Source organism: Copadichromis virginalis, linkage group LG1, assembly GCF_057382275.1.
Source record: "Copadichromis virginalis isolate Kocher_CV1m ecotype Utaka linkage group LG1, C_Virginalis_male_GT1.1, whole genome shotgun sequence".
Taxonomy (NCBI): Eukaryota; Metazoa; Chordata; class Actinopteri; order Cichliformes; family Cichlidae; genus Copadichromis; species Copadichromis virginalis.
In genome coordinates this window covers 11,115,729-11,138,619 of record NC_140618.1, presented here as the reverse complement: position 1 = coordinate 11,138,619, position 22,891 = coordinate 11,115,729, and the positions used below count along the sequence as shown (strand labels likewise).

Here is a 22,891-nt window from a genome sequence, read left to right as displayed (position 1 = left end):
ACATGGCCCCATTCATTCTGTCCTTAACACGGATCAGTCGTCCTGTCCCCTTGGCAGAAAAACAGCCCCATAGCATGATGTTTCCACCCCCATGCTTCACAGTAGGTATGGTGTTCTTGGGATGCAACTCAGTATTCTTCTTCCTCCAAACACGACGAGTTGAGTTTATACCAAAAAGTTCTACTTTGGTTTCATCTGACCACATGACATTCTCCCAATCCTCTGCTGTATCATCCATGTGCTCTCTGGCAAACTTCAGACGGGCCGGGACATGCACTGGCTTCAGCAGCGGAACACGTCTGGCACTGCGGGATTTGATTCCCTGCCGTTGTAGTGTGTTACTGATGGTAACCTTTGTTACTTTGGTCCCAGCTCTCTGCAGGTCATTCACCAGGTCCCCCCGTGTGGTTCTGGGATCTTTGCTCACCGTTCTCATGATCATTTTGACCCCACGGGATGAGATCTTGCGTGGAGCCCCAGATCGAGGGAGATTATCAGTGGTCTTGTATGTCTTCCATTTTCTGATGATTGCTCCCACAGTTGATTTTTTCACACCAAGCTGCTTGCCTATTGTAGATTCACTCTTCCCAGTCTGGTGCAGGTCTACAATACTTTTCCTGGTGTCCTTCGAAAGCTCTTTGGTCTTGGCCATGGCGGAGTTTGGAGTCTGACTGTTTGAGGCTGTGGACAGGTGTCTTTCATACAGATGATGAGTTCAAACAGGTGCCATTCATACAGGTAACGAGTGGGGGACAGAAAAGCTTCTTACAGAAGACGTTACAGGTCTGTGAGAGCCAGAGATTTTCCTTGTTTGAGGTGACCAAATACTTATTTTCCACCCTAATTTACGAATAAATTCTTTACAAATCCTACCATGTGGATTCATGGATTTTTTTTTCACATTCTGTCTCTCACAGTTGAAGTGTACCTCTGGTGCAAATTACTGACCTCTGTCATCATTTTAAGTGGGGGAACTTGCACAATCGGTGGCTGACTAAATACTTTTTTGCCCCACTGTAGTAAAAGGTAGTAATAAGTTTGTTTCTTTTTCTTTTGTAAAACTAGCAGGATTTAATACTCAGTTTGTGCATTTAGAATTATGCGTATGTCTGTATTGTGCTTTTAATATTATGTCCAAATGGCTCAAATCTCAGGAGGCTGCGCTGTCGCTCAGGGGACTGTTTTCTATTTCCATGCTCCCCTGCTGGTCCAGGGGAATGTCTGAGCTCCCTGTCATCATCTCTAACCTGTGTTTCCTTCTCTTCCTCATATCTAATATGAGTTACATACACACTCAAAGAAACACACTTACCCAAGAGGCGTAGGCTGTCCTGTCTCATCCCATTTCCTCAGTGCCTTTGATCCCTAACCCTCCCAAAAATACATTGCACACACACCCCTTGCAGTGGTAACATCCTGCCATGCTATTTAAGCTTCCTTGTCTGCTTGGAGCATCCACAGCTTTAGTGCTAGCTTCTGCTGTCTCCTAATGACAGGGTAGTGTGAGAGAAACAGGCTCGGGGGTGTTGGACAACTGGAGGAGGACAAACGGCCCTGATGTACCCACAAAATAAGGAAGACTCATTACTGTCAAGAAAGGGTTAATGCTCACAAAAGGCTCTGGAATGCCCCTCCCAGTGTGTTGGTGCTTGTTATGAGAGCTAATGATGTCAGCGGAGACCCTGCTTGTTGATTAGTCTAAATGGAGGACTAATAGAAGTGCGTGACTGTAATTAATGACTGAAGGGGAGACTAAGGAAGACGAGGACACATCACTGTGGTCGTGGGTGTTCCCAGGTAAGGTGTGTCCCTGGACATCATGGTAGGGCATCTTATCAGCTGGCGACACTATCCTTGTGCCATCCCATGCCATGCCCTGCCCTGCCCTGCCATAGCATTGTCATGCTATGACACCCACTTCAGCACCCAGACAGGCTTGGCTTTTTGGCCAGGCCTAATTAGCTGTCACAGCAGGTGGAGCAGGGACCAGGAACACTACGGTCTGCTCTCTGACAGCACAGCTCCCCCAGACACTGACCGCACAGGAATAATGTGTGTGTGGTGGACTATGAGTGCACATGACGGTGTATGCGTACTTTTCTCTTTGACTCCATGGGGGTATTTTGTGTGCTCGAGGGTAAAGGAAAAAAGACAAGATGGAATGGTGAAAGCTATGTCAGGATGCAGTGTACACATACTCCTTCACATACAACCAGAAAGAAGACCATTTTATTGCAAACGTAGGTGCAGTGTAGATTTGTGTATGAGTGTGTCTCCGGAAAAGTTTAATTACCTTTCAGTTAACTTTTGCCTGCGAGTGCTCTAGACAGCAATATTTTACTTTATAGTTTCCCCAGAGACTGGACTTCAACAGAATAGAAAACAATGAAAATAAGAAGAAAAATAAGCCAAGAACTAAATAATACAACAAATAAAGATTACAATTACAATGTCATTATACCTGACAGATTTACAGGTTGAAGCAGATGTGTATGTGATTTATAGTCCCTGCGAATTAGACATACTAGATGCTATAGATATCTCTGAAGACACCGCAGACTGAAAAATTAAAGAACTAATTTCAGGTGTAATATGTTTTCTTTGGGCAGATTTGTGGCTGTAAACAATCCTTCAACCTTCCTCTCCCTTAATAGAGGCCCATTTACACGCTTCCTCTTTATCATCAGACCGTGTCACCTATCATCCTAGCACAATACATTACTTAGTGTGTTTCCCTCCAGCCCCTTTTGGTTTGTCCCTCTTCTTTTGCTTTGTGTGTGTCCATGCAGTGGCGATACAGTGCATTCTGATGTTCCCTTCTGTATGCAAAGGCCTGTGTAAGCTGCAGTAATACTTCTTTACCGATAGCTCTGATCACACACGCACGCAGTCACACACACGCTGCGGCTCTACACACTCCCCTGGTTTAATCTATTACCTTTTTTATGTGGCTCAAATATTCAGGCTGTGTTAACCAATGCATCATTATGAGGCGTATAACTGCAAAAGCCAAAGGATTTATAGGCTTAAATAAATTATGTGATCCGATAGTGCAAGTTTTATGAGTTGCAACTTTGCAAATATTCTTTTAAATAATAACAATAAAAGAAAAAAAACAGGAACTGGGGAGTTAGAAGATGAAAGAAAGTGATTTCTACTTCATCCAACTGTTAAAGGCGGCCTGTAACTGCACATCACTTTCAAGCTATTCACTCTATACCTTGTCTTTATAACCATCTCACACATTTTATATGAATTGATGGGTTCGTTTGGAGCATTTAAGCATCAAGCATCCCCCTACTGCTGGTTGTATCATTTCCTTCCGTGTCGTACATGTGTTCTCCTAATAATTTCTATTGAGCATACTCACATGTGGTGATATCAAATGTAATATGTGAACACATGCAACAGCATACACAGTGATGCATTGTGCATTTTCACTCTAATATGGTTTGCACATGGTCACTATACATCACTTTTGATATTGTGTGAGTAGGTCTATTTGATCCCATTTGGCAGATGGATCCAATTGTCCGGGCTGATATTGGGTTGTGACAGAATGCAATCTAACGGCAGGCTCATTGATGATGATGAGTTCTGTTCCATTGCACTGAGATCCAGTCCAATTTCAAAAGCAAATTCAGCCATTCATCTTCCAAATAATTGTGGCACTTTATCAATTGCTCCCAGTCTTTTATCTATCACTTCGATTGATGTGATCATTTTCACAAACAACCTTCTGTCCTAACGGCATCTTGAAACACACTTACAGGGTTGTGTGCTTATGTGTGTGCGCTAGTCTGTGTCTAAAGGCATCTCTAAAGAAGTCCGCTAGCATAAGCGTGTGTAAATGAATGTGTGCAATGAACAAGGAGATATTGGTGTCTGTGTTTCTATGTAAATGGATATCCACATGCATGCATTTGTTTGTGTAATAACACTCCTCTTTATTATTAAAACAATAGGTCTTCTGTTCCGTTATTAGTATTATTTTTTCTGTGTTTGTTCTGTTCTGTGTGTATGAGACCATTTAAATATGGGTGTCTGCATAATGGGCAACCTCATGCTTTTGTCTTCTATTATTATGCACAGCCTGTGAGTGTGAGTGGATTTTCATGAATACACAGTGCCCTTTTGTGTGTTGACAAGAGAATAGGTTGAATGTAAAGCATGCATCATAAGCAGCTTGTGTGTAAGCATGGCATAGGATTTTATCTTAAAATGCTAAAAGTCCTGCTGCATTCAATAATTTGTCATTTTGTTTTAATTTTTATTGAAAAGAAAATCCTTAAAAGCAAAACAATCAAAGGAAGCTTCCTGTGACTTTTAAGCTCAATGCATCACCGTATCCACATAGTGAAAATAAGAAGACAAATAAATGTGTTCATTGGCGATATTACTCTGCTTTTAAGACTGATGATAGCATTATTGTCCGTTTCTGTTCTGTTCTACTCTGATCTACTTTATTCTTCCATACTCAAAACCTGATATCCTTTTTTAGGTAAACACATGTTTACATATATATTATTAGCCTAAAATAAATACATATTTTGGGTTTTGGGTGTTTGTAGTTTTTATAAATCATAAATCCAAATTATTTCCTTGTATGCGCTATATTGTTGGGGGGTTTTTTTTGTTATATTTTTACATGATACATGGTTGCCCCTTTTCTTACGTTTATATCAGCAGAGTCTGTCTGCTCTGTCTGTCACTGTTGATGTGAATCAGTTTTTCTTCATACCTATATCCATATTTGCAGAAAATAGCCTATTTATCATCTGAAGCATTTAGACCTAGCATGTATCCTACAATTTAATTAGCTTGTACTACACAGCAAAGCAGTCAATCATCAATTATATATTTCATTGTGAACTAATATAGGAAATTTAAATCTTATTCATTACTTAATGTGCATTTGCACTGTATAATTAACTCAAAATCCCAAGGCACCCCTGGACTTGCCTCAAGGAACACCATTTGGAAATAACTCTCCTAGAAGATATCGGTAGCTAAGATGTCATGCTTTGTTTATTTAAACATGCTTTATTTATTTAAAACATATATTTACTTTCATATGTACTTGTTTGATTGACACATGTGCTTCATATTAGGTTTATATCGATGATGAAATAACTATCTAAAAACATACTGCACAAAAGAAAAAAAAAGGTTTTCAACATGTAAATCACAAAGCAACCATAACTATACAAATATGAGAGTTTTGTTCACAATAACCTTTCTCACACATCTGCAAATCATTTAGAACTCCTCATCATTCATATTGGTGTTTTCTTGTCAACTTTTCACTGCACACTAGTAAAACAAAAGCTAACCTGGAAATTCAGCATGACTGAATGAAGAACAAGAGAAACATCTCCTCTGGCTCAACTTTGGATTCCCTATAAACAAAAATTTTGGAGATACTCCCTGTTTGTTGAAACCTTTGTTTTATTTTGAAAAAATCCACAGACCATTTTGAAATGTTTGTGTCCATGCACACTCTGGGGCTTGATTGTTGGATGTTGTAGCAGAGCAAGAGTCCGGCACTATTCTCCCTGCTGCTCTGTGATTTCTCACTGCCGACTCTTTCAACAGCATTGTGGACTGTGTGGCCTCAAGTGCAGAGCCAACGGGCAGGTATACGAGAGGAGCAGAGTAGGATATACACTCATAAATCTGACAGATGCATTGTGTGTCATTACCTTCCACTTATTATTATTCTCTTGCTCCTCTTTATACCGTGAACTACTTTAGCTGTTTTCCCAGGCTGGCTCACAAACATTTGTGCTGTGGCCTTGCAGAGTGACAGATGCTCCTGGGAAGCTACCAGGTTATTGTTGTGATTCTTGCCTTGGCTCTGTGTGCTTGAATCAGGGCATTTAACCTTCCGTGCTTTGGAGCCTGTACTGGCAGCAGTATGTGTGCTGTTATCAGATTGTACTACTTTGCAATTGTGCATGTGCATAGACAAATGTTGACTGAATTAGGAGTTCCAAATAGATCTTTCTGTTGAAAAAAGAACTCAGCATCTTGTTATCAGTAGTGTCACAGTGTCAGGTAAATTTAGAGTCTCAGGTAAATTAAGAGACGCTAAAAGATCGGCAAAGCATAGAGTGAAACCAAACTTCTCCTTCTTGTTCCTAATTTCTGAGAGAAGACATTTACAAGCTTTATCCAGAAATGTTTATATTTATGTTTATTTTAATCATGCTATTAACTGTGTCAAACCTTATTGGCAGGGCTTTTAAAACTCAAAGTCACAATAAGCTATGAAAAAATATTTATCATTATAATTTCCAGAAAATGAAGGCACTTTACATAATTATGGCTAAAATTATGGTTGTTATTGTTTTCATTTTTGTCAGAGAAAACACTATCTTACTCTTCTGTGCATATTGTTGGTTTCACATTAATACAATGCGTATTGGGAAGTATAAGCAATTAATCAGTGTTTAGAAACACAGTATTAAACAGTGTCTCTAAATAGCCTAATTATGACTTAAGTAATTCATTGGATATTTAGTTACCTGACAAACTTCTCTAATTACACTGAGTTAATTAAAAAAAATAATTGATGAGATTTTTACAATGCAAAGGATACAATAATAACAAGTTGAACAATTTTTCTTACATTTTCGACAAACACAAGTTCCCTCTTTGTTATAAAATAACAGATTAAAAGCCCAACATATTAAAACTCCCTCATGTTGACACCACAGTAGTTTTATGTGCTGGCAAAATTGCAGTTTTGACTTTAAATGATCACATTTCTAAAGCCTAACAATTAGTTATTTATGCAAAAGAACAGAAAGTATTTTTGTATTTTAGAAGTCTGTTATTTCTGACTTTTTCTTTTTCTTTAACTTTGATGTTTCTAGTTTCTCCTCATTCACCATTTTTTTTTTCATTACTGTTTTCCTTCTGAAATGCTCCAGTATGTACCACACCCACCCACCCACCCACCCACCCACACACACACACACACACACACACACACACACACACACACACACACGCACACACATACATATGGCCCCGGTAATGTCCCTGCAGCCCAGTGAAAGAGAGAGGGAAAGAGAGGGGAGAGAGCAGCAGTCGCCTCACAAGAGCAGACCTCATAAAACTCCCTGTCACTTTGACTAATTTGTTAGTCTTGTCTCACTGTGTTGAATTGTCACCCCCCACTCCCCACCTTCTGATGCACCTCTAGCCAACTCCCCCTGTCCTTCTTTCCACCCCCCTAAATCCACGGGCAGAGGAAAAAAGGTGGAGGAATAAATGTAATATAGCGTACTGGCCATTGGTTGGAGTGATCTACACAGCAATCCATCTACAGTCAGAGGAAGAACAGTGGCTTTATGGAGCAGAGGATGGTGTGATAGCTCGATTTCTCATCCACTTTCTGTCTGTGTCTACCTCTGTCCCTGCTCCAGAGGAGGCCTTTTGATACGGTAAAACATAAAAACAGAATAGGAGAATAGATCTATTATGAATGCTGTCAGGGCTACAGTCCCCAAGACTAGATTGGGTTGGACCAGGCAAAGCAGGGCAGTGTGGTATAGATTGGTTCAGATGTTCAGCCGGGCCTCTCACAGGACCAAAGAGCCAATACCGGATTCATAGAGATAAATTAAAAGCAAAAACCTCGCTCCAGGAGAGAATCAATTGCCAGGTAATTATGGAGAACTAGAGAGAGATTACAGAGACAAAACACAAATACAAAGATGTTTTCCTAAGATACTGCAGCATAACACCAGGGATTACTGTGTCAGCTAGATTGAAGAAACTTTTTTGCCGTTGATGCCCCCTTTTCTTCCCAAACTGACCCTCAGTACCTAGTCTTTAAATAGGAGCTCAGACTCAAAGCTAAAAATAGGCCACATTTCACCGCCAGCAACCCTCTGCTCAGCTGTCAGCACCCTTTCTCCCTCGTCCTCACAGTGAGGCAGACACAGCCCTCCTTCATGTGTTTTCAAGGGAGACAGGCAGGGTGTGATCACTTTAGCTCTAACCCATCTCCCTCCAACCCACAAGGAAGAACCAACCTCTCTTGGCTCACTGGCCTCACGGGGAGGTCACTGTGAACTCCAATTTAAGAGAGGAATCATTCCCGCTGTGCTGGGCCTGTTTTCCCTCCACACAGACAGAATGTCCTGACGTGTGAGTGATGCATGATGGAAACAGTAATTTGGGCAGGTATAGTGCAGCCAGTGCAAGATCTGGTTTGAAAATGAGGCCTACAGTGACATAATGTTTGTAATTCAAGGTGAAGAAGAGGACTTTGAACGTTAGTATAATGCATACCGAGAATGTAAAAACTATTAAATATGTAGACGTTTAATTTTAGCTTTGTCTTGTGTGTAATATCAGTTTTCATTAGGGCTTCCACAGAGCACATACTGGAAGAAAAAATTATCTATTAAAAATCAGAAAACATACAAACAAACAAAACCACACTGTTGACAGAGATGTCAGTTCCACTCACTGAAACAGATTACTTAACCACAATTCTCTGAACCTCAAAAGGCACTAATATTAATGACAGAAGACAGGGCATATATATCGGCCTAATAATGGTCTGTACATTTCATTTTGTAATCAAGAGCCTCTGTCTCAACCAGTGCCTATGGCTCTTTGTGGGTTCTGTAAGAAAAGTCAGTCTGCATTAAGCATCTTTAATTGAGCTTAAAAGGCTGTAAACGGCATCAACAGCTCCAATGAATTCACTGACGGCGAAACTGCTGAATGATAATGAGAGGCATCAAACAATGGATGGCTTATCAAGATAATGATCCCTGATGACTTGAATGGAGATGAAATAACAGCAAGGACAAATTAATTAACCAGTGTCAATATTATTTTTTCTATTTTGTTATTCATTTGTAACATTTGACTGTGGTGAGGTTTGACATTATGCAGTTGTTGCATGAACAATAGTAAAAACAAAAACAAGAACAAAAAAATCACTATGTTGGGGACATATTTAAGGAAAACCCTGAAACCTTGGTACAGCCTCTGTTATACTATGTGGAGCTTTTAGCTTGCATGGTTTATACTCATTTCCTGCTTAGAAATCAATACAAAGCTGTTCTGAGTGAATCTCTTTGTCCTCTGGAAAAAAAAGACCAAAAAAGCCAACCCCAAAATATTTTTGTCCTAATGGAAGTGGTCCCTTGCAGGTTTGCATAACCTTCTCTAATAGGCAAAGAGACCTCACTGAATGGGTGGATAAAAATGAAAAATCTATGAATTGTGTGCCGTGTCTTTGCCAATCAACAGATCTCTAATTAAACTACTTTTTGGACTGACGTGTCAGACAGCACTCATCAACAAACCAAACGAGGAATTATCTTTTGGAATAAAGGTGCTCCATCTCTCTATTAGACTTTGATATACGTGCAGAATCAATGACAAGACAGTGAATCTTTTTTGGCAGCACATGTTGGCCGAATATCTTACTAAGACACTTAGACACTCAGTCATAAGTGTCATAAGACACTACATTAATTCTCACTGATCCTCTTTAAAGATCTTCCTTTAAATCCACCATGTCACAGTGAGACAATACCTGAATGATACAGTTATTCCAGTTTCAACAGGTCAGTGTGTATTACAGTTTTTTCTTTTTGTTTATGCACTTACAACACATTAAAAACACAATCGAGCTTGATTTGTAGATGTGATGAACAATGTAATGTAGTAGAGCAGAAGTATGGGTGTAATTGTTGTTTTAGTTAACAAAGTAAGTTATTTGTTTTAGACAGGAAAACATTTGCACAATTTTCTAGTAAAAGTCATGCAAACAGGAGTTTGTGGAAAATTGCTCGTTTATGTACGGCTTAAAGGGGGCAATGCTCAATCACACTTTTGGCAGTTGTGGGTTTTTTAGAACATTCAGAAGCAGTCAAAACTAAATGAGTCTAACTTTGTTAATTTTCTAAATCAAACAAAGTGAAAAGAACCAGAATGACAATGCAAGTCATTTTACACTGTATATACAGGTTGGTTATAAAACAGATCAGTGTCTCTTTTACAATACAACTGTGCTTTTATGACAGATTGAAAAAATAATGAACCGTCAGTCGATATCTCTATAAAGGGTAAAAAAAAAAAATCAAATAGAGGTTTATCATCTGGGCTTTGCACCCTGAATATGAAGATGAATTGCATTTATTATAAGGTTGCCACTCTGCACCTTCTGGACAAGAAGATTTTTCTTTTTCGGTCTGGACTCTTCCTTTCATTTGGTGAGCCACTTTCATCAGTGCCACCGTGATTGGCACAGCTGTTTAAAAGTTATGAGATGAGTAATGTAACTGACAGAAGAGGTAATGATTCATCACCACACCTTCTCCTATAAATATCCCAATTCACCCAAAGCAACTGTCAAGCGTGGATGCTTACTGAAGAACGAAACGAGCAGGTGTGCCTGGATCTGGTTTCATTTTGCATCATGTGTATATGACGCAATGATTCCACTGGGTGTTGTAAATGTATCATTAAAATTAAGCTCAATATGGAAATATTTCATTGCAGCCTTATGAAACTATAGTTTGGAATTAACTTTCATTTTATGGATTCAGCAAAGTGCCTTTTGTTTAGCAACTTTTTGTTTATTACACCAGCTGCATTATAAGGACGTTTTTTGGGAGTTTAAGCCAACACTAACACTCATTCTTCATTAGAAAGAATTGGAATTGATTAAATTTGTGACTTGAGTAGTTAATTCTGTCTGGTGCGCAAAGTTTTACATCATGTTGATGTTTAAGTTTAGGTTTTCGTAGCTGATTAGAATGTCTTTATCAAATTATCAAAGTTGGACGATTAATCATTTGGATACTTTCCAGCTGTTTAGTAGCCTAAGTTGTAGGTAACAACTGAGATAAAGTATTTCAGCTTACAGATGAGATGTTCATCAGACGTCCTCTTAATATCTGGTAATGTTAGTTATCTAAAAACCAGGAAAGAAGTTAAAGAATCAGTCAAGGGGACTCAAGAATGGCTGAAGTGTTTAAGTGTTCACACTATTCCAAGTGTGAGCACTTATTACAAGTGTGAGCACTTATTCCAAGAGAGCAATATTTGTATGTAGAGCATCTGATAGATAGAATTTATTCTTGGCTGCTTTGTGAGCTGTGGTATTCACATACCATAGTGAAACATGGTCAAATGCCAGTGGTGTCCTTGTCTGTCTTTTCTCCCACTGCACTGTTATCAATCAGACACACCGGCCAAAGACAGATACTGTATTCTTAAGTGAATGTACACACAAATACACAAGTGTACACTCTGAAATATACTGTCCTTTAGTTAAAAAATGTAAGAAAGTTTCTCTCTTCCATACTTGGTCCAACCCTTTGCGATTCCAGATGACTTTTACTCATCATAACAGTATGACTCACTCCTGGAGATTAGAACTGAAACAATGAATCTCTATGCATAAAGAAAATATGAACAGAAAGAAAATATGGACAAATGGGAAAATATGGACAGAAAAAAGTTAGTAACAGAAAAAGACAAAAAAAGAGAGATGAAGAGAAAGAGAGATGGGTTCTCTAAGTGCAGTAGCACACAGGCACATAGCTGTGAGTTCCCAGGCAAGTCAGCATGAGCTGCCTATTTGTCAGCATTGATCAACCCATTAAGGGGCTGTGGTGGGAAGCATATTGGTTTTGGAGGCCAAAGGGGCAGGGAGAGACAAAGATAAAGCAAGACGGGGGGTGGTTGAACTCCTTTCAGCCTCAGCAGCCACATGTCTGCAGGATGAAAGCTTGTAGTCTTTGTCTCGAAAGTCTACGCAGTTCATTTCACAGGGCCCAATGGGAAGGTAGTAGATATCATTTGTCTTACAGCATCTCTGGAGGCTCCACTGTATGTGTTATCTTAGCTTCCTGCCACTGCAATGCTAATAAGGAACTAGCAAGCTTCTCAGACATACAGAACGTCACTTGTCATCTTTCTCAGTGTGTCTGTGTGCGCGTGTGTGTGTGTGCACGCAAAAGGTGGGTGGTGGGGTGGGGGTGGGTCTTGGCCCAAGGGGAAAGCAGGCAGCCTCTTCGCCCAGCCTCTGATGAATTCATATAATTAACTCTGCCTTGATCTGTTGGCTAATCCTGCACTCAGTAATAAGGGATTAAAATGTCACCTAAGCCACCTGCTGTTATTGAGCCCCAAGACTTTTGTGCTCCTGTGTGTGTGTCACAGTATGTGAGAGAAAGAGAGTGAAGATTAAAGTAAAGTTGAATTTTACAATTTCTGTGTAGCAAGCTGGAAACATTCTGTTTTTCCTCAAGAAAATGTATGCAGATGACACTATAAAGTAGCTCAGAGAAGCAAACATCTTAACTCCAGCCATATGCAAGTGAGCACCACTCACAACCCCAAAGTTTGGCAAAAAAAAAAATGAATTCCATAATTTGGCAGGGAGCTGGAGCAGAAGTTGCAACAGACTCCCTCGAAAACTCATTGTCACAGTCACTAAAAAGGGACATGAAAGTGGGGCATGCTTGAAGGTGGGGGTTGAGAAATCTCTTTTTTCCCCTCCTTTCTTACTGTGACCTCCTTGGATGAAGTAAAAAAAAATAAGAAGAAGAAAGAAAAGCGTGCCAATTGGTTGGCTAAATGCCTACAGACCAACAGCCAGCTTGCCTTGCCTGCCTTCTGGCCACCTCCACTTGGTTTCCTAGCAACCCCAAGTGTACTTTGGGCTGCTTAATGACTCTTGTTGCTGCAGTGGCTCAGGGGCTACTAATGAAGCCTCCTGACCAGTCGCTTCCATTTAAAACCTGGAAGCTGACTGATCACTGGGCGTGGATCTTGGGAATTCAGGCTACCCTAAACCTCTTATGTGAGACCATTTCTGCCCTCAAAAAAACCCAAAACCTCACCTCCAACAACTTACAAATGTACACACCACACCTTATCTTAACTCTAAATAACTTTCTGGCAATAGCAGACTCGCATATCAATACTTTACCTCTCCTGAACTTTATGTAAGATTTACATGTGAATGTAATCACGGGGACTCACATGGGCTCCTATCACACAAAATTGCAGGATTCCAAATTTATTCCTTCACTGAAGAGTCTCAGTGAACCAGGCTCCCACAGAACAATGGATGTAGCCTAGAAGAAGAAGAAAATTATATTTTTTGTGTTGAGAACATTTATGCTGAGGGACTGCGTTTGTCAACAGAAGAGAGAGTGAAAATTATCTCAGTGATTTATCAAATTATCTCACACCAACACTTGAAAAAAGTGAGTACAAAGCATAAGGGCAGTGAGTAAAAACTGATCTTTGCATTTCTGGCCATCTGCTGGATGGCTATTCTCCAGGAGGAACGCATACTCCATGAATATATAATATGAAATTTTGTTATTCCAATTAGCAACAACTTAACATATTTATTTGGTTGCTCTGGTCTCTGTCTTTCGCTCACTCTCTGTTTTCTCTGTGTGTGCATCTGTGAACAGCTCCATGGGCAAGCCTTGTGATGGCTCTGTCATTTTACAAAGCTTTGTTCCAGTGTCGCAACATATTGCTTCGAGAGCACATTACGTCCCAGGAGTGTCACCATGTATACAGTTGTCTATACGTGTCCACCAAGTCTATATTCAACCAAGGTCTGAGCTCATGTCAACTGCTGTCAAGTGCTGTGTTGCCTGAGGGCCACAACACCCACTATCCTGCCCTAGCTGACTGATCTGAGTGGGCAGTACTCTGTGCCATTCACTGGCACTCTCATGTTGGATCTGTCTGCATGGCCTAGTTAGAAAGATGGCCAACTGAAGTCTGGAAAAAAAACAAAAAACAAAAAAAACAAACAGAAAACCCAACGCCAAAAATAAAAATACAATACAATGCCAAATATTATGTGCGTAGGTAGCCTCAATAAATAAGGGTCTTCGAGGGCTTAAAACCACTCACCTTTTTTACAGAGGAATAGGGGGATGTTATTTGTATTTTAGAGATCTGTAACACTAGATCAAGTGATTTTCTGTATTAGTATTCAAACTCCAGGGAGAAAAAAACCTGGGGAAGTTTTATTCATGGCAGGCAGCTTTTAATATGTGTGTGTGTGTGTGTATATGTGTATGTATATATATATATATATATATTTATTATATTCCCATGTTAGCTTGGCAATGTTTTACTTTCACCACACTATGAAATTAATTCCCTACTGTTAATCTTTCAGAAGCTCATAGCTATGCCGTTCGGAGGCTCTAGCACAAGGAGGGTGCTTGGGAAGGGTGGAGTTGGCTGACCAGACCAGTAGCATATTGGTTGTAAGTCACAAAAGGGCTCCTGGGTAGAAATGCGAAAGGGGAGGAGGGGATGCAGGCAGAAAAGAGGGATTGCTGAGGGTCAGGAATGAGCAGGATATAGCTGGTGACTGGGAGTCTGGAGCCAGGAGGGGACAGGAAGAGCAAGGGCCAGCCAGAAAGGACCTCTCCCGGTGGGGCTGGGAGTGGCTGATGTAATAGCATTAATCTCCAAGTGCCATCTGACACCCAGTGTGGCTCCGTCATTGAAAAGTGCTAATTCTGCTGAACTGTGAGGGGAATTCAGGCATCTCTAGAGGCAGTGCCCTGGATTAATTAAACATGCTGGCATGGAGTACTGGACAGATTTATCTCTTTTTATGCCATCTTCACCATTTGATTTTTGTGTTTAGCTAACAGAGGAGGACAAACTCAGGACATTAACACCAGGAACATTGCAACATCTTGCACCTTATATGGTTTCCAGCTAACGTGGGATTTCCCTTTTCTTTCTTCTCACTCTTTCTTTCTCTCCATCTACTTCTTTCCCTTTCTCTCCAGATGAACCGGCCCATCCAGGTGAAACCTGCTGACAGCGAAGGACGAGGAGGTAATTAACCTTCTCTTGGTCTCTGTTGCACCCCCACCCCCCCATTAGAAAACACACACATGTAAAAACACAAATACACTGAAATAGCACTCATGTAATCCCTAATAGTCTGCTCTCACTTGAGAAAATACCAGGAGTTAGTAGACTAGCCTGTAATATAGGTCACTTGCTTCTATTGACTTCCAGTCTGTGCCAGCAGAGGGGCTTTCTCAGGTTTATAGTCACTGGGAGCAGTTCAAAGGCAAGATAGAAAGACATGGAACAAAATAAAATATTGAGAAAATAGAAAAGAATAGGGAGGGAATAATCTTTATTCCTGATTTTAAAGTCAATATTAAGAGGAAAATATCGTCCAAACATACATAGATGAGTCAGAACTTAAAAACATGTCAACTGGCTCAGCACTACGACCGAATACCATTTTGAGGTATCATGATCTAAGACGTTTGGAACATTTGTGGTATAGCCATAATGTGTTTTATCCTAAAATAAGAGCATGACTACAGTAGTTGATAGTAACACCTTCTATCACTCTATGAAAACTCTGCATTACCTCAGATAGACTTATCTACCTACCTATTCACTAACCTGTCTTTTTACTTGTCTATATTCCTATCAATTTATCTGCCTCATTAATAGCATATAATAGCACTGATAAATGGAACCATGTAAAGTTAAATTAAGTAATTTTCAATGATTTCCATTATTTGATGTGAGCATTTCAGTAGAACTCAATGGATATGTCTTTTGCTTAGTACAAAAAGGTATGAATTGTGGTATGAATTAACGAATTGTGATATCAAAACATCACATTCTGCTTTAACATTGTGCAGATTCTTTTGCACAGCTTCCTATCATCGCTAATTTGACTTTCATGGTGATTGACTAGATCATTCTAATGTCACTTTTGACTAACATCACTGAGAATAATGCAGATTAAGTTAAAAAAAAGATTTATGTGGGCTGAATTTGATCTAACCAAACAGGTCTGTGTCAGCCCCGTGTTTTCATTTCAGAGTGGTGATTTAGACTGCCTAGGTCAGTTTACACTGAGTCACTTTGCTGATTTATGTGGTCAAGTGTTAGTCTGATGGGCCATTTCAATTGCCATACACCCCCCCATGCAGATCTTATTTTTGTCATGGCAGCACTTTAATTAACGGCCATCTAAAAACAGGAAAAGTCTGACCGACAAGGCCTGGGAGAGAGCCAATCGGCATTCTTACCAAGATAAATTGGATCTCTCGGCTTAAGAGGGGAGGATGGATGGGTCCCAATATCAATTACTACCCTTTTCTCTGCAGAAAGAGAAGGGAGATGAACAGGTAGTCTGAATGAAATACAGAAGGCTTTTACGCTGCCCCTGCTAGTCTGTCTATATAGGAGGACAGGATAGGACACAGCACAGAATGAAATAAGACTGAGCAGACAGGCCCCAACAGAGATATTGAGCGTTAATGGCAACAGGAAGTCAGCAGACAGGCCAGGGAAGTAAACCACAGTCATGGCTGACAATGAAATGAGATTTACTATGAAGGCTTGTGGTTAAAGGAAAAGACAGCCCTGCTAGGGCTGACTAAAAGTGAGAAAGTAGCGAGGGAGTCATCTGTGGAAGGCTCAGGACCAGTCAGGTACACCAATCCCAGTGGGGCCTTTAGACTGTCAAATCCAGGGCTGAACCAGGACATTTGCACCTCTAGAATGGAGTCACATTTATCACTACCAAGACATCAGCAATTATCTGTCATGGGAACTTGTGGAAGGGTCTCGATTACGTGCCTGTGCAGACATTAGGGCCCATTACTCCATTTGGAGACTCTGGTAGCACTTCTTTTGTGCACAGTGTCCCTGAGAGACGTCCTCTCCCTGGGGATATGGGAGTGTCAGGAGGAGAAATAAAAATCAGTGCTCAAAGAATGGCTGGTAGGGGGCCATAGCACCACACCATAGTGCCAATAGGCTACCGCTGTGGATCATAGAGCACATTCTCTGGCTGTCTATTACAATGGCTCATGCCTACTTTATATTTTCCTTAGATTTTCAAGAAAGAACTTAGCATTGTAGGGGAGCTTAGCTGCCTTTTAATATGTCTCTTATGACAACTATGACAATTTAACATTTACTCAGTGTACTTTGAATGTACTCGGCACCCTGTTTTTTTGTTTGTTTGTTTTTTTGTCAATTGGTCTGTGATCATTGGAGGAAAAGACACTTGAAACCTAAGAAAATTGACTTAAAATCCAAAATGAAAAATGCATCTCTACAATAGATCTTTCCATATAACCACTTTACCCTTTCTTTGTCCATCTACCATTTGCAAAACAGAGTAAAGTAGGAGAAGAAGCAAGTGATACAGAAATGGGGATTCAGTACAAGGCCCACAGAGAAATGCAAGAGAGTGAGAGATGGAAGACAAAAAGAGCAAGAGGGGAAGAGACGACAGGATGAGAAAGTTAACGGAGGGTGATGGAGGCAGCTGAGTGAATCTCAGCAGTAAATCATCTCAGAGCCGCCCCATCCCTATCTCCGCCTTGCCTCGCCAGGAATCTTTTTCCCCCTGACCTTGTCTGCTGCTGTGTCTGTGAAGAAAAGATGGGGCCAGATTATCTATGATTGGAGATGGCCATTATCTAAACACAATCTTCGAGCCAGGTCCCACTCCTCTAGCCACTGCTGTGAGACTGGAGACCACACTGATGAGAAGAAAGATGATGGGTCATCCAGCGACACCCTCTCCTTTTATTAACTCTGATAAGATGGTTTCAACACTCTCTTGAAATGCCCAGCAACCTCCATCAACATCCATCAACATCGACTTTTTCACAAAGTGCCACTCAGTACATTTGTCTACACATCTTAGCTCTCCATACTTTTCTCATATTGGAAACTTATACAGTGTCAGAATAATTTCCACCCCTGCACTTAATACTCAGCAACCCTATGTGAACCTTTTTAATATCTTGTCCATGCCTTTTGTCTGTCTGGCTGAGGGGAGTCTTTGTGAATGGCTCGTGTTTGTCTTTGCCAACCTGCTGCTCTTCAGAAGGCTGTCCTCAGTTGGCCAGTGGAGAGATTGACAGGACCTTAAGATATTTTGTGCTGCGCTGTTGTGCCCCAGCCCAGCAGGTTGGGAAGAGTGAGGGCTGCTCACTGAGTCAGTCGGGCAGGCTACAAGGGAGGGGGAGTCTGGAGGCACCTCAAACCCACAGACGGAACATGCACCACTTTACATGCAAATGAACCCAAAAGATCCCCCTGTGCCTCTGGAAAGAATTGTGCCAAAAAAAAGATTCCTGTTAGCAGTTAATGTGTGGGATTTCCATCAAAGTCAGTTATTCTGTTTTAATTTTAGGTTTCAAGGCACCAACTGAATGGCCTAGCTTTTAGGATACTGCATACAGTTAATTTCTCTCAGGTTTTCTGTGTTATTTTTTGAACATGCATAATGGCATTTAAAGCTACCCTCCCTACCCCCATCAGTTAAATAGATGTGACAGCTCCAGTGGCATAAGTAATGTGTTCACAAATACAAAGCCTGTATCATGTACCATCATGCCTGATATGCTGACAATTTAGATGTTTGTTCTCCCCTGATTATTCCATTTAGTACCTCACTATACTGGATAATCCACTTGTACACATCAAATAGGGACCAACAGCAGAGAGGTTTAGTGTGTGGTTCCACATTATTTTGCTCTGGAATGGGGTCTAACTATGTCTGGTAACCGGGTAGGAATGAAACGTGTCAGAAATAGAATGAGGCCTTTGAAGTAAACGCATGCATATTCCCTATCTCAACAGACACCGATGCTTGGTTAGAAATGTTTGTTGTGATATTTGTGACATACTGGGTATCCATTTAGCATCGTTTTCCAATGTGGAGAGTACCATTTCAGAATATTATGTTGTTAAATTAAGAAATATGCCCAAAGAGGATAAATTCAAGCCTCATGTGGGATTGCTATTTTTGGCTGTTCAATTTATTTTTGAGTTTTTCCCATTAAGTGCCAGATATCCATGGATGTTTTTATGGTTTCTGAAAATTGGGCTGTGCTTAGGCTGTTAGATTTGGTCCAAGTTAATCTTAAGATAGGCATATCAAATAGGCAACCCAAAACAAAAAACAACTAAATACATTTAACCCTAATGCTGACATAGAAATATGATCAAATCCCATCAAACAAAAACCTCAGAAAGACATTTTTTCCATACACATCATCAACATTGAAATGTGAAAGGTGAAATGAATCATTTTCAGGTTGTTAACATTCTATATATTAATACTTTATGTATATCCCTTTATGCAAAATCCCCAAACCCCAAATTTTTCTGCTGATTAGAAGTCTGACAAAAATCTTAATGTACAATCAGAATATGATTCACATATTGATATTCACACATTAAATATTTAAATTTCTTGCAATATAATAATACAGGAAATTACATCTAGTCTAACATAACCTTACCTTAAAGATTATTATGTCCTAAAGTTAGTTAAGAGAAATGTATGGGCTTCAGGTGTGTCCATATATCACTGATCCTGCCTGGTGAGGTGCATCAGTGAGTTGATGACTGTCTCACTTCTGGTGTAAAGCATGGGTCATGTACCGGATTTGGGTTATGGTTACTCCACTCCTGAATCTATATCTGTATTCATACTTAATGATAACTTGTGCAATTGCTCTAGAGTTAGCCTCCAGTGTTGTCTTCCACAGTCCCATTAAGGTCCTGGTGAATGTTATCAGTGCATTAGCCTTGTACAGTCCCAAGCCTCTAAAGTATCCATGTATGGGGATTGTGTCGTAGGCTTTCCTGTAGTCAATCCAGGCAGGAGCTCCTCCAGAATTCCTTTCATATGGGTGGCCTTATAGGGGTCCCCAAAAACACTGGGGTGGCACACCAAAAACAGAATTTCCAGTTTTATTATGCTGTTGTCAAATATAGGTTACTTGAAGAATATGGCAAAGAGACAGAAAGAAGATAAATATGTACATAGTTAATTATGTACGTAGTTAATTTCCTTGACTGGAAGTCCCAACCATCGCTGTAATGATTCTCAGCAGAGCTGAGCAGAAGTAGCTTAAGATTCACTTTCCTAGAATGGAGTTAACTTTAACAGCAAACTTAATGAAGAAAGACAAGTAACAATTATATATTGTAAGATTGTGAACTGTTGCCTGTCTCTATGTTGCCCATGAGATGCACCAGTGATCTGTCCAGGGATTGGCACCAGCCCAATTCTGCAACATGATATGGATCAAATACGTGTAAATAATATGGTAAACAAATATTACCAAGTAATTAGGTCAGTAGTCCTTTCACTGGAAATAAGATTTTTGAAATTTCAAATACCACACAGATACCTTCATTTTTTTCAAAACCAACTATTTGCAGGTACAAAACAAAAATAATCATTCGCCATCACATTTATGCAAAACAGTTTTATCCGTGGACGTGGGGGGCAGCAAACTTTGGTGGGTGGCCAATTGACTCAAGTGCCAACTCAGCCTGGTCAATGCGGAGCTTCCATATTGTACAGAGACAATTAAATGGCCAGTTTGATGGTATCATGCCCTTGTTGGGATCCTTTGGATCAGGATTCTTTGTTATGTGGACTGGCTCTTGTTCTGGCAGGTTGTTGTGGTGTGCTCTTAAGTCTGCTCTTAGATCCACCAGCCACTTGGTGTTAGTGTTGTGTGCCATCTCTTTCGCACAGATTTTCTTTCTGTATTGCTTATACAGTTTCAACAGTACTGGTGGGTGGGTCTACACTTGTTATGTTATTCCCTTATAGCTGAGAATACACCCTGGATGGCTCTTTGGAGAACAGGTCATTTATTCTCTTGGCCTCTTCTTTTCTGGTGAATCTCTTCCGTCTAGTGGACTTTGAGCCTTTGTTTGGTAGTTTCCAGAGCCTCCAATCGTGTGGTACCTCTTTTTTCATTAGGGATCTGTCACTCATGGTGGCTTTCTGCACCTCAGTTAACCCTCTAACATTCTTCCAGCCTTTCCTGATTTTGGCATGCAGCCTTTTTTTCCCCTCTATGGTTGCTTTCTCCTACATACATCCTTAATGAGTGTAAGTGCTCCAAGTGCTCCTAGGATTACCGTGGGAGAGGAATATATGAGCTCCATTGGTTTCACTGATACTGGTAGTGGAGATGGTGCATAGGGGAGTATTCACATCTGCAAGTTTTTCCTCTGATGGGACTTTGTTAGTGAGACAGGGGTGTTGTACTCTTAGTTGGGTGGATATTTTGAGGTTGAGTTGATAGCTTTGAATTCTGCAATGATCTTCATCCTCAGCTCAGTAGATGCATCTGTCATTGCAAGGGGCTGGGCATCATCTAGTTCACTTCCACTGCTCTCTTCTACTAAGCTGTCTGTTGTTCCCACTGCACTGTAGCCCCTGGATCTCCAGCTCTGATATTAACATTCATTGAATGATAATATTACACTGAGCTTCCAAGTGTTTCTTGGTATTTTAAGTGTCAGTGTTAATTCTCTGCTCATTCGTTGTTCCCACATGTGTTCCTTATAACCTGTCTCACTGGATCAGCTGGCATGCTAGCATTCTATCAAGTCCATATTGACAGTCCTTGTACATGTTTGCGTTCTTCCAGTAGTCTACTTTTTATCAGTATATCTTGATTCCTTAATGGCCCAAACATCCACGTCAACATGGGCTTCAGTTATGTATCTCTCACTCACATTAAGAGGAAGGCTTAGGTAGCAACATTACTGGATCTATGTCACAGGCAAGGTAATACACACACACACATACACACACACACACACACACACACCCCCACCCTCATTCAGATCTGGCGTTTGGAACTATCTTGGTTTTCATGTGAAGCATGACCCTGATGGTAAGCGCGTCATGGACAAAAGTAAAACAGTATGTCGGATGTGCCACGCAATGCTCAATTGATGGGAACAAATATGACTGCACATTTACACCGACATCATCCTAGTGCAAAGACAAATGGAAGCAGACAAAAACAACAAGCATGCATGCTACAAACTTTACCCGAGTCATTTAGACAGCTGTTAGCACATGATTCTCCTTATGGGGACCTGATATGTTTAATATGCTGCTGAGAGTATAGCCCAGAAGAAGCGTATATATGTGTGTGTGTGTGTGTGTGTGTGTGTGTGTGTGTGTGTGTGTGTGTGTGTGTGTGTGTGTGTGTGTGTGTGTGTGTGTTCAACACATTTTATGTAACTTTTGTATCTTCTCCTACAGTAGCAGCTACTGAGGGGGAAGCAACATGAAATGTCAAGCAACCTTCCCCACATCTTGTGGATTACTGACTACCTGACAGACAGGCCCCAGTATGTGAGACTGGCCAGTGTTTTGTCTGATTTAGTGATGTGTAGTACAGCAGCTCCACAAGGGACTGTGCTGTTCCTGTTATACACCTCAGACTTTCAGTGCAACTCTGGGTTATGCCACCTACATAAATAATCTGATTCTTCTGCAATGACTGGACATATAAGTGACATTTGGAGGAATACAAAGCACTACTAGGTGATTTTGTGGAACAGTCTGAAAAAACCAAGGTATTGACATCAGAAACCTGCTTTAAAGCAAACAAAAGCAACATTATTGGAGAAAATTAATTACTAGCCTAAAGTTTTCCTATCTACAGAGATAAATCAGGCACCTGCAGGAGTTAAAAGTCAACTTTAACACATATTAGATTTTATGATATACAGCATGTAGTTTTTTGTTTTGTCATAACTACATATTAAGTACCTGTGTACGGAGAAGTTGTGCTTGTAAGCAAAATAACCAAGTTTTTAGTGTTTGTTTATGCAACCTTGCCAACCTAATTTGACTCTTAACAACAGAGAAATAACATTTTAGAAGTATCTAATACCTTCAACCACATTAAACAGGAGAAAATACTCAATACTTTGCTTGTTTTTTGGGTACTCATTAATCATTTTAATTTAAAATAAGTTATTTAGCAGCTAAAATCTAAAATTTCCAGACCTCCACGTTTTATGG

The 22,891-nt window shown here is 40.3% G+C and overlaps 1 protein-coding gene across 12 annotated transcripts in view; it reads left to right on the top strand.

Annotated features, from left to right (window-relative positions):
- Window positions 1-22,891, top strand: part of celf6 (CUGBP Elav-like family member 6) — a 152,706-nt gene that overhangs the window by 85,704 nt on the left and 44,111 nt on the right. For all 12 annotated transcript variants that reach the window (XR_014918749.1, XM_085450616.1, XM_085450607.1 and 9 more), the window contains exon 3: window positions 14,826-14,874. Coding sequence is in view for 11 of the 12 variants with exons in the window: in XM_085450616.1 (XP_085306742.1) it covers window positions 14,826-14,874 (49 nt within the window). In the remaining variant the exon portion in view is untranslated. The remainder of the gene's footprint in view (window positions 1-14,825; window positions 14,875-22,891) is intronic.